Below are 12,384 nucleotides of genomic sequence, written 5' to 3' on the forward strand. Positions count from 1 at the left end.
ATCCTCCTCTAAAGGCACATCTGGATGAGTAGCCCCCTCCTCTAGAGGTACATGCAAATAATGAACGAGGAGAAGGGGATGGTGATAGTAAGGCATTAAGTTGCTAAGTGTGTAGTCAAGGGCCAAGGCCAAAGGAAAGCAAAACCTAGCAAGGACAATATGGCCAATCTTCACACATGGGACAAAGACTTGAGATTTGGAGAGAGAGAGCAACTTGTGTACAAGCCCAAACACACTATGCAAGAGATTGCAAGTACAATATCAAAAGAAGGATAACTGACCCAAGTAGGAAGAACAATAATTACATGAGTCACAATTAGTGCATGCTCATTGTGTATGGTGTAAGAGCGTTGAGGTGAGGTTCACAAACACACACACACACGCACGTGCACATACATGCGCACGCCTGCATGCACAAACTCACCCGCACAAAGCATGCGCAAGGAGGATAATCAACCCAAGTTGTAACAAGGTAACTTAGATGAGGCACATATAATACCATAATAGAAGTTGGCATCCTAGTGCGAGCTCATTGTTTATAGCATGAGAGCATTGATTTTGAGAGAACTAGAAGCTGACCTCCTACTGCATGGTCATTGTGTATGGCATGAGAGAGAGAGAGAGAGAGAGAGAGAGAGAGAGAGAGAGAGAGAGAGAGAACATATATAAATAAATATACGGCAAGCTCTACTTAACCAAAGCACATCATTGCTCCATAACTTCAAAATTTGTGATTCCCACGTAACTAGTTACAGACATCTAATTTGTGATAGTGCCTAGGTTTTTCATCTTATTGAATCATTATTTTGTGAATGAATCCAACTTGTAGATGTCCAAGCCAATAATAATTCCCATCAAATTTTTCATAATAATATCTTTGTTTCACCAGTCCATGCTTGAACTTTTGTGTTGACTAATACATGAACGCCTCAATGATCTAAAAAGTTCACTCTATTGATGCCATGTGCTTGATGAGGTCCACAACTCGACAACTGCCAAAATGAAACACAATCAAAATGGTGTTGAAAATTTTGGAGAACCATGAACTTGTATGCCTAGTAACATGCAAAAAGTTTCAAGTGCGAATATGAAAAATACCTTTCCTAGACAAATAATATACTTTGTAAGAATTTCACTTGCATAAACATGTAATAACGATAGTCATAATGGGCATGAATAGTAAAAAAAAATTGAGCTATGCAATGATCAAAAACATAATAAGGCATGTAAGTATGGAATGGGTATGGAATGCAAATTGGGCTACCTTGGAAAACATCAATAGTAAAGGATATGATGCTTTGAGATTCTAAGGTAAACATTGGATAGAGACATGACAATTCAAGGTATGTTTGTAATAAATACGTGCACATTGTTGAACCTAGGTGTCCTTACACAAATAACCTTAAATTTCTTCTAAGAAAGTTATATCATTACCTATATCCCCATTCGTTGTCATACCATGCCACAAGTTTGACAAAGTGATCATTCAAGGCAATGCCTGCCTTAGCATCAAATATACTAGACCTGTGAGCATTTACAATTAATGGAATTAGATGATATAATGGGAAATGCACACGCAACTAAAGAAGAAAGTGATGGACCTATAATAACTCATTGGCCAAGAAAAGAAAATAGAAAAACACTATGACAAATCTACAAGGTTGCATGGGAGACAAACAAGAAGTGCACACTACCTGCTATCCCCAATAAAGTCAGAAGAGACAACATCATCCTCAGTGTATCCGAGTATGCCTTTGAGCTTGCCCTCAGAGGCATCCCTGCACACCCATGTTGCAGATTTGATCCACATTAGGGATGAGTACGACAAAATCCACCTTACTTTGTGAGGAGGAGGAAATGATTCATGGGTAGGTAAAGTAGACACATCAAATGCATGGACATTCATATTCATCAAGAAAATTTTCCACCTAGACTTGAACATTCCTCACCTTGTTGTATGTGGAATTTTATGTTTTGTACCAAAGTGTGTTAAAATAGAGGTTCAAAAACACTCACCTGACCACAGATTTAACAACATCGTAGGGGGCTGCTTTCTCCAATCTCACAGTCAAATCCACAACAGAGACATCCGCTGTGGGCACCCGAAACGCCATTCCTGTCAGCTTGCCGTTTAACGCCGGCAACACCTTGCCAACAGCCTGCAACTTTTACACAAATTCATCATTGACTCGCATAGAAATTCATCTTATGATACACTATTGCAGTACGAAGGACCCATAGTACTGCATCGCACAGAGAATGATTGCATGACCACGTCTGAGAATCTCAATTCTTCCACATCAATCACTTGGAAATCATTCAAGGAGATTGTTTGTTGGGCAAATCACTCGACCTCGGAGATAATTTGCTCTTTAGATGCGCACAAGTAGGCTTATGAGGAAGAAAAAATTTGGACCAGAGCATGAGTTTGAACTTTGTATCAAAGAGATCGATTGTTGATGAGAATCGAAATTGGGTGAGTCTCTCTAGTGCAAACCACCACTTGCCTTGGCTGCTCCCGTTGAGCTGGGGATGATGTTGAAGCCGGCGCTTCTGCCACCTCGCCAATCCCTGGCAGACGGACCGTCCACTGTCTTTTGGGTTGCTGCGGTTTCAGTAACAATGGCGATGTTTTCATTTCACTGATACGATCGAGCTGCAAGTCGAGGCCAAAAAACAACCTTGAGCAGCAATGCGGGAATCTTACCTGTAATGGAGTGCACTGTAGTCATGAGCCCCTCAACGATTCCAAACTTATCGTGTATGACCTGAAAATCCATGCGAAGAATAATTTCAAGAGATGTCAGTGCAACCACAAGCATCTGATGTGCAATCATAACAGGTAAAAATTCCAGAAATGGCAGGCTTATAGCGATTTCACCTTTGCGAGTGGTGCTAGACAGTTTGTAGTGCAACTTGCATTCGAGACAATAGAAAGCTCCGGCTTATATTCTTTTTCGTTCACGCCCATGACAAACATGGGCGCATCTTTGCTGGGCGCAGTAATGACCACACGCCGAGCTCCACCCTGCCCATGCATTCGTACAAAATCACTAAACAGACCACGGATCTTTGCAAGAAAACCCACTGAAACGAAGCATTGCCCGGACATTCACGTAACAAAGATCTTGCAGGAAAACCACACCAATCTTGAAGCATTTTCGGAACGTTGCTGCATCAACATGGAGTACAACTTTGGAAGCAAACTGGATATAAAATGAATCATTTTTCTAGGACGTCCTTGTATTTCCAGGGCGATCCAACGTTCCTGCTCTCAAAATGCTTCATCCGCCCCCATGTAATTTTCAATTGACAAGGCTTGTTCCATGACCTTAAGATGCGCAGCTGCTTTATCTTTCTCCGTGAAGACGCCCGTAGACTCGACCACGTACTCTACACCCGTCTTGTTCCATGGTATCTCAGCGGGATCTCTTCAGATTGCATGCATAAACTTGTTATCATGGGACAATCGTCCACAAAACAGCAGCCCACCTGGCTGATCTTATCATACAGAAAATGTCGCACCTCAATCCGTAGACGGCTATGCTATGCTCTCCGAAAGTCAGCGTGTTGCTGTCCTTCACTTCGATATATGCCTTTTTCAGTTTCCCATGAACACTGTCGTATTTGCACAAGTATGCCTTCCGCAGCAGAACCGACAGATGAATACAGTAAGTTTGTAACATTCCAAGTGCGGAAAACTAAATCGCTGCTTGCTCTTTACGTGGAAGGTGCAAATGTCAGCTCCAAATGCAATCTACTAAAGACAGTGTATACCATGTAATCAGTGGTAATGAACGGATCGTTGACCGCAACCAATTCCATATCATCTCTTTCCAAAATGACACGAGCGACTAAGCGTCCAATCCTTCCAAACCCTGTAGTATAGGAATCAAATATTAGTAGAACTCCATGATCGCATAGCCACAGATGGATCCCTATTGACGCATTTTATATTGATCCTGAAACATGGTACTCCGTTAGCACTGTCAATGCCGCAAATTGTATATACGCCTCATAGACTGTTCAAAATACGAAGGCGTGTAACAAGCAGTACCATTGATGCCAACCTTGACCTTCCCGGTGGAACCTGCAAGCACATCAGAACGTCGAGTGAGTGCAAAGTTGTTTCACGAGGGTCACTTTTAAGCTTCGCAAACTCGAACTAATTCGCTTGGAGTACAAATGCCATACAAGAAATGGCAAATTGCATGCGCTGATGCTTGGGATGTTCTCAAGACTACCGACAGATGCCCACCAAAAAATGAAACGGAAAAAATGCGTGAAAGGAAAACATTAGTTCCGGCCTTGCTAAACCGTCGTGATCAACACTCAGAACTGGACTCAAAGCTCATTCCAAAAGGGGGGGGGGGGGAGCAGGGCTACAGACCCATCTTCTGGCGGCTGATGTGAGATTGAAGAAACGCAAGCGGGAAAACAACAACAATCCAACTGCAAGATTCAAGAGCGTGGAGATGGATTAGGAAGGATGAATCAATGGTGATGAAGATGAAGGAGATGCAGCAAGAGGGAATCGTCGAAGTTTGGGCTGCGTGAAGACTCGGAGCAAAGCAAGGCGTAGAAATAGATAATTTCTTATTTTGCATAGAAGAATCTTGATTGCTGGCAAGACCACCTTGGATGACTAGATTAGGTCGTCATTAGCCCCTTAATTGACGTCAATGATGATCCCATCCTTGTAAGTTGTAACCCTCCTTGGTTTGAACTGAAGACTCGGAGCAAAGCAAGGCGTAGAATTAGAATATTTCTTATTTTGCATAGAAGAATCTTGATTGCTGGCAAGACCACCTTGGATGACTGGATTAGGTCGTCATTAGCCCCTTAATTGACGTCAATGATAATCCCATCCTTGTAAGTTGTAACCCTCCTTGTCAATCTTTTGACTTTGAGGTTAGATCTTTACGTCATCACATTGCCACCTTCTCTCAAAACAAGTGGCATTACCTTGAGGCTCAACCGAACATCCCTCACGCACATTGCACTACCACCTGTTAGAACTGTGGAGCATCTGCAAATTGCAAGCCAAATTGCCATATCCACCTCCCGAAAGTCTAGGGTGCTTGAAAACTTGACATGCTCTTTAACATAAACAAGGTGAATGATATTTAATCATTCATAAGGCCTGCCCAAGATCAAACAAGATGAATTTCATTCATGTGGCCTGCCAAGAGAGAGAAGAAGAAGGAGAAGAGAGAGAGAGAGAAGAAGGAGAAGAGAGAGAGAGAGAGAGAGAGGCTTGCCCAAAGTGAGAGAGAGAGAGAGAGAGAGAGAGAAATGGAAGAGGAGAGAGAGGGAATGAATGCACTTCCAAAAAAAGGACACCCAAATTTGAAAGACATGCTCTAAAGTCAACACACCAACCAATCAAAGAATTTGCAAAAAAAACATGTCTAGAAAATGCTAAAAATGATTTTTGGTTTCTGAAAGTTGAACCTTCACTAAGGCTACCTAAAGGCAGGCCAAAAAGCAAAAAAGAATACACTGGAGATGGTGTGTAGGAAGATTGTAGGAGATAAAGAGAGGAGAGAGAGAGAGAGAGTAGAGAAAAAGGTGGAGGATTCCAAGGGAAAGAAATAGAAAGTGGGGAGGTGGACCAATCATAAAATTTAGACTTTCACAAAAAGAAATTTCTGAATTTTGGCTTTCACAGAACACACACCGGTCCCTATACCCTTCCCCACTGGGGCAAGGCAAACAAGATGAATTTCATTCATGTGGTCTACCCTAGATGGTGAGTGGAAAAGGGGGCGCATTGCAAGGTGAAAGAGAGAGAGAGAAGAAGAAGAAGAGAAGAGAGAGAGAGAGAGAGAGAGAGAGAGAGAGAGAAGAGGGGGGGGAGAGAGAAAAAAGTGGAGGATTTGAAGGGATGAAGAAAAGAGGAGAGAGAGAGACAGAGAGAGAGAGAGAAAGGTGGAGAATTTCATGGGATTCTCATATGCACCTCCAATCAATGCATGCGAAAAGGCCTGCCCAAAAGAAATGGGTATTAGAATAAAGCCAGAGAAATGAAACTAAACGATATTGATTTATTAACTCGCTCAACAATTCGAAGCTCATGAAATGTGTAGTGACCCATACGGGGCCATTTCGCACAGAAGCCTCTAACATTGGCATTGTCCTCACACTATCCAACTTCTTCACAGAAACTCTTGAGGAGTGAGGTAAAATGCTTCGATGGACCGATCCCTCCCACTCCCGATTTTTGGCTAAAACCAATTGTAGCCAATCATAGCTCTTTGAACTTGAACTGCTGCCTCGGATGGTGAGGCTTGGGTCAACACATCCTGCTCAACCTCAAGGCATTTTTGTGCCCTTTTCTGATGGACATGCCAAATGTCAAAGAACATAAAGCATTTGGATACTTCAGGGCAATGCACTAGGTGAGGTCCGATACGTGCATATGTTATAGGACATCCTAGTAAAGAAAATATGCACCCAATTGATTTCTATAGAAAGCAGCTGCACACAAGCAGTTAGCTGTGCAAGCCTTTGCAATTTTCGAAGTATCAACGATCAGGGTCTCAGTCATGAAATTGTTGGCAAAATACTCTACTTAAGATCTGCTTATCACAGCTTCTAGTGTTCCATGTCATGGGAAACTAGGGGATGCAACTACTAAAACTCATGGACTGAGAACAGCACACAACCAACGGCAAGAGTAGAAGCAGAAGCTGTTGTTGCTCCTTCTCCTTCTGCCTGAAAGATATTGTTTCTACTGTAGTTATGCTTCTCTTTGTTCACAGCAGCTTGTTGCCTACAGCGTCTCCTTTAGCACCATCTTCACCCCAAAATTGATCTCATAGTTGTCCAATTCGATAGAGGTCTCCCGTCTCGTGTTCTTGGAATTTTTCCTTATGGGCGTCATTGATGCAAAGGCTTTTGGGCATCATTTCCTCCCCATTTTCCACTCTCTCTTTCATCTTCTGTCCACAACACTAAGCATATGTGATCAGAAGGCAGGCTCAGCATATCTCAAAATGTCCTACAGCAAAATGAATGCATAGTAGCAATAGAACTGACCATATAATCTCTTAATCAAAGCAAAAAATGAATTGGCTGTTGACAATTCGATGTGTGGAAATGGCCTTCTTGGATCACAAAACGCTAGTGATAGAACGTTGAGAAAACTCCTTGCCGAGTAGAGAATGCTAACTTACTCCTCCAAATTGCATGTTGAACCACCAAGGAAAATGCCGAGTGAACACAAAACACCAGAATCTCAGCAACGAAGCCCTAGGGACCAACGGATTCTTCAAAGGGTCACAAAACCTACACAATTTCTCTATGAATTAGCAACCATTAGAACAACTACACTGGCTCGGACTGTACCCTCAACAAGCTGCCGCATGTCATAAAGCCTCCATACACTATAACTTGTTGGAGGGGGAGGTCAAGCAAAGGAGTTCAAGCACATGTGAGTGCATGAGATGATAAATAGTCTCTAGGATATTAAGCTACAAAGGAAGCAAGAGGAAATCGACTAGCGCGCGCGACCAAATAAGCTACATGTAATGCCTGAGAGCCCAACTGTGTGAGAAGAGATGAAGATCAAAGGATTACGATAAGCTTCGCACAAATCACCTAACCAAAAACGGCAACTCTACAAGATTTTGCATGTATGATTTTGATCATGTAAACTAGACATTAGGGACCGCATCGATAAATGCAGACACTGGCTCAGCATGTTTGATACTATAGAGGATGCTACAAAGGCACACGATGCTACTGCTAGAAAAGTTAGGGGAGCCAAAGCACGCACAAACTTCTCTATACCTTCATCTGAACCTCTAACTCCATTGAATCTGCTTTCTCAATGGCATGCGGGAATTCTCCAAAATGATGAACTAGTGATTGAAGGGGAAAGCCGAGACGGAGGTAGCCATGATTAAAGGGGGAGAAAGAGAAAGAGAGCCAAGGATGGAAAGATCTGCCAGAGAGCACGGGGAGGGAAAAAAAAAGAAAGGCCCATGTGGGCATTACATGTGTACCAACCAAAGCGGTGCAAAAATTATCCACAAATAATTTAACCAAAATTGTGTATTTTTCTCTTTAAGCTCCAAATGTTTAAACCTTCCCCATTGGGGTCAGGCCAAAAAGAGAAATAAAAATAACTAAATACCTTATTTTTCTCTTTGGAGGCCAAACTATTACCAAGGCCTACCCATTGGGGCCAGGCCAAAAAGAATCGAGAGTCTAAAGTTGCATCTTCAAGAAGGGCTCCCAGCGGCAAAATGGGGATCCTTCCATCTCTGTATACGGGGACCCTCATTCTTTCCCTTTCCATACCGTACCAACTACTTACACCCACAAATGTATCTACTCACAAGTTTACATAGGAGCGATGAATAAGCAATCCATCTTAAATGACTACAAAAAATTAAAAGGAAGGTTGCATGGAAAGGCTTTCTATTTTAGATACACCCTTCCTTATTGAAAAAATTTAAAAGTCAGCTATCATTTGGATCCGACACACATATTAACATTTTTTTCTAAAAGCCTATGGAAGCATATGGTAGGAGATAAAGAGAATTGGAAGCCTCGAGGTTCATTGGAATAAATAGGTACATCTGGCCAATATAGATGAATGGGAAATTGAAGTTGCCAAAGGCATTGTGGGTTTTTACTCCAATGGAAGAAAGGTATTCCAAAAGTGTGATTGCAAGCATGAAAATTGGCACAAGATGCTACTTGGTGTGCTTCATATTTTCATGATTAAGCACATCTAAATATTATCCTCTACATATATATTAATACATTGTCTTGCAACATTATTGCTTCCAATAGAAATTCGGGTTTGCTTAACAGAGTCCAGTTGCCATCAATAAGATATGCACTATCATGAGGTGTGCATCCCAAAATCATGATCCATCATTGAATTGTTTTTGTTTTCTTCCATGTACATAATTGTGCTTCTAAATATCTTGAGGATATTTTAGGTTGATATCATCAAAGTAGATTTGCAAAGTAATCAATCAAGCAAATGAGAATTTCCCATTGTCATTGCACACTAGTTTCTCAAGGAACAATTTTACATATATGTGTCTAAAACCATTTTTTTGTGTCGATGCTCATTAGGGAAGAACACAATGCACCCCTGCATTTGTTTCTTGAGAATACTCACAAATCAACGGATGCATATTCCCACTATGCTTGCTCCTCGAGAATCGCAGAGAATGTTCAAATGAAATGTTTTAACAAAATGAACATATGAAGGAATTGTGCAAATCTATGGATATATTTCTTGGAGTGTTTCATGAAAGCGTTGAAAGGGCTTGTGAGTCGAATGAATCGAAGTTTTATGTCACAAAGTTTCTCATGCAATGGAATCCCTCAGTATCTCAACTCTGGGTTGATAAGGATGATCAAAATTGAAGGAAATATGGCACAAGGGAAAGGCAAGCAAAGGAAAATGACTATTGCATTGGAGTTAAATGTCAACACATTTTGTCTCAATAACTACGAGGGAATGGGGAAATAAATTGAAAGATGAAAAGAGGCATAGAAAGAAAACAACAAGGAGATAGAAAAGCTTTTAGAAAAAAAATAGAAGGGTTAGAATCTAGAAGATCTATGTCTGTTTCCAAGGAAATGCGCAATTACAAAGGCATGTTAGAGGGGAGTGATTGTGAGTGGTAGGGAATAAGAAATTGCGAAGGGTTGAGAGCTTCACAGAGCAATCTCCTCCTTTTATGGTTTTCATGATGAGAAGTTGGAAATAGCATTGATTTCCTTGAAATACTAATTTTTCTTTTGATTTCATCTTTAGTATATTTTTGTAAGAAAATAATACAACGTCTGTGCTCAACAGATAACAGGATCTCGTACGCAAGAGAGAAAACAAGATGGTATGGAGATTCAACAATTTGACTATTGTAGAACTGATACAATAGATGGCGCTGCCTCCCAACCGTGCGCTCCTGTGAAAGAAGCTTTGATGGTGTGCTGGAAACAGTAGAAGACAGAGGCTTGATGCCAAGGAATCAGGGTTGCTGTAGCCACTGATGAAATGGGCTTCACGGGCTTGCTCTTATATAGCCACCAGTCGTAGTCGGTTAGGCTCAATTGGGTGACCGACCCAGTCTGCCCAAAACGGTCGACCACCGACCATACGATAGAACCGGTGCGCAAAACAGAGCAACCATACGATAGAACCATTCGGCCCAGAGCCATACGGGACATAACCAAGCTACTCAAATGCCTTCTCCTCATATGGGGGGCTTATAAGTAGAGTTAGCTGGTTCCCGTGCAGTTACACGAGAGTGGAGCATTGATATCTAACACCCCCCCTCAATGTCCACCCACAAGTGAACTTACTTTTTCGGCCCAATGCCAAGTCGATGAAGATGCCTCTCCAGCAAGTCTCTTCCAAGAGCCTTCATGAAGATGTCCGCAGCATTCTCTGTAGTCGGATAGTACACCAAGTCGACCTCTCCATCCATGATGAGCTCGCGTACAAAGTGATATTGAATCTCAATGTGTTTCGTGCGAGCGTGGAACACCGGGTTCTTTGCAATCGCCATGCAACTCTGATTGTCACATGATAACTGCGTAGGCTTATTCTGCACTGCACCCATGTCCCCCAAAATCCTCCTCAACCACATTGCCTCGCAAGAAGCAAAGCATGCAGATTTGTATTGGGCCTCGGTAGAAGAAAGAGCAACTGTGGGTTGCTTCTTGCTGACCCATGACACAACTCCAGATCCAAGTGAGAAACAGTACCCTGTCACTGATCTCTTGCTGTCCACGTCTCCTGCCCAATCCGAGTCACAAAATCCGGTCAAGATGTTGCCCTTGGTACAGGTGATGCCATAATCAAGTGTGCCTTTGATGTATTTCAGCACCCGCATCCCTGCCTGCCAATGGTTCTCCCGAGGCTTATTGGAAAACCTCCTTAGTACACCAGTCGCAAAACTGATGTCCGGCCATGTGTTGCACAGGTAAATCAAGTTGCCCACAAGCCTTCTGTACTTTGCTTCATCCACCAGTGGTGATGAATCCTCATTTGAGAGCTTCGCGTCAACCTCCATAGGGGTACCAGCTGTCTTGCACTCAGCCATGCCAAATGCCTTCAGTATCTCTCCAGCATACTTCAGCTGTAAAATGAAGATCTGTTTCGGCTCCTGCCAAACTTCAATCCCCAAACAAAAAGGCATCGGTCCGAGGTCTATCATTTCAAACTCTTTTCCTAGCAAATGCTTCGTCTACGAGATCTTCTCTTCATGGTTCCCTGTTATGACAAGGTCATCCACATAAAGGACCACGATCATACACCTGTCTCCTTCTCTGAAGATATACAAATTTGCATCAGATGAGCTCATCCTGAACCCGTTTTGCAAAAAGTAGGCATCAATGCGCTAGTACCACGCTCGTGGGGCCTATTTCAGCTCGTAAAGTGCCTTCTTCAGTTTGCAGACTTTACCTTCTGAACTGGGGATCTCAAAACCTGGTGGTTGTTCCACGTATACCTCCTCCTTGAGATCTCCATTCAGAAAGTCGGATTTCACATCCATCTGAAACACAGGCCAACTTCCCTGGGCAGCTAAAGCCAAAACACTGCAAATTGTGGTTAGTCGAGCTGTGGGAGCAAAAGTATCTTGATAATCAAAACCATGTACTTGTGCAAATCCTTTTGCCACGAGCCGAGCCTTGTACTTATCCAACATGCCGTCGGACTTGTATTTGGTCTTGTACACCCACTTGATTCCAATTACCTTGCGTTTTGGTGGTCGATCCACAAGGTCCCAAGTGTTGTTCTTCATTATGGAGCCATACTCCGACTGCATAGCCTCCATCCACCTATCATCGCCCTGTGCCTCTTCAAGACACTTGGGTTCATCAGCACGGATCACTTCTGTCATCAAAGCATAGTTGACCAAGTGTTTTTGCGCCCTTCTTTGCTCCTCTAATCTCTTGGACCGGCGGTGTTCGGATGGTTCCTCCTCAATGGCTGGAGGTTCTCTGCCGTCCAAAAGCTGCTTTACCCACTTCGGGAATGGCCATTGCCGTTGTGGTTCTGTAGGCTCTTCTTCATCTTCTTTGTCTTGAATCCTCCCAAGCACCATTGGGGGAGTTCGGTCTGCTATTGGTGGCAGTACTGGATGGATATCCTGGTCCTGGTTGTCTAGGAAGGAAGCATCCTCCTCCAATTGATGCGGCTGTTCTGAGAAGACCACATCGCGACTTACAATTACCTTCTTGGTAACAGGGTTATAGAGACGGTAACCCTTCACCTCTTCACTGTAGCCCAAAAAAATACACTTCCCGCTCTTCGGTTCCCATTTGGTCCTGGTAGCATCAGGGACATGCACAAAACAGTCACATCCAAAAACTCTGAAATGTGCAGCTGAAGGTTTCTTACCAAAA

General features: G+C 42.8%; 1 protein-coding gene across 1 annotated transcript; it reads right to left on the reverse strand.

Moving 5' to 3' along the window:
* Window positions 1-915: 915 nt before the first annotated feature.
* Window positions 916-4,118, reverse strand: LOC147905739 (glyceraldehyde-3-phosphate dehydrogenase, cytosolic-like; the record flags this gene model as incomplete). The annotated part of the gene is made up of 11 exons (XM_087375353.1): window positions 916-992; window positions 1,435-1,524; window positions 1,695-1,778; window positions 2,017-2,159; window positions 2,508-2,605; window positions 2,708-2,768; window positions 2,882-3,028; window positions 3,332-3,431; window positions 3,526-3,641; window positions 3,778-3,878; window positions 4,058-4,118. Coding segments are annotated over 11 exons (1,047 nt in total), but the record flags the coding sequence as incomplete, so codon positions are not given.
* Between the last annotated feature and the right edge of the window lie 8,266 nt (window positions 4,119-12,384).

Source organism: Dipteris shenzhenensis, chromosome 1 (genome assembly GCF_047967505.1).
Source record: "Dipteris shenzhenensis isolate YYH24624 ecotype China chromosome 1, Dip_SZ_1.0, whole genome shotgun sequence".
In the NCBI taxonomy this organism is placed as follows: domain Eukaryota; kingdom Viridiplantae; phylum Streptophyta; class Polypodiopsida; order Gleicheniales; family Dipteridaceae; genus Dipteris; species Dipteris shenzhenensis.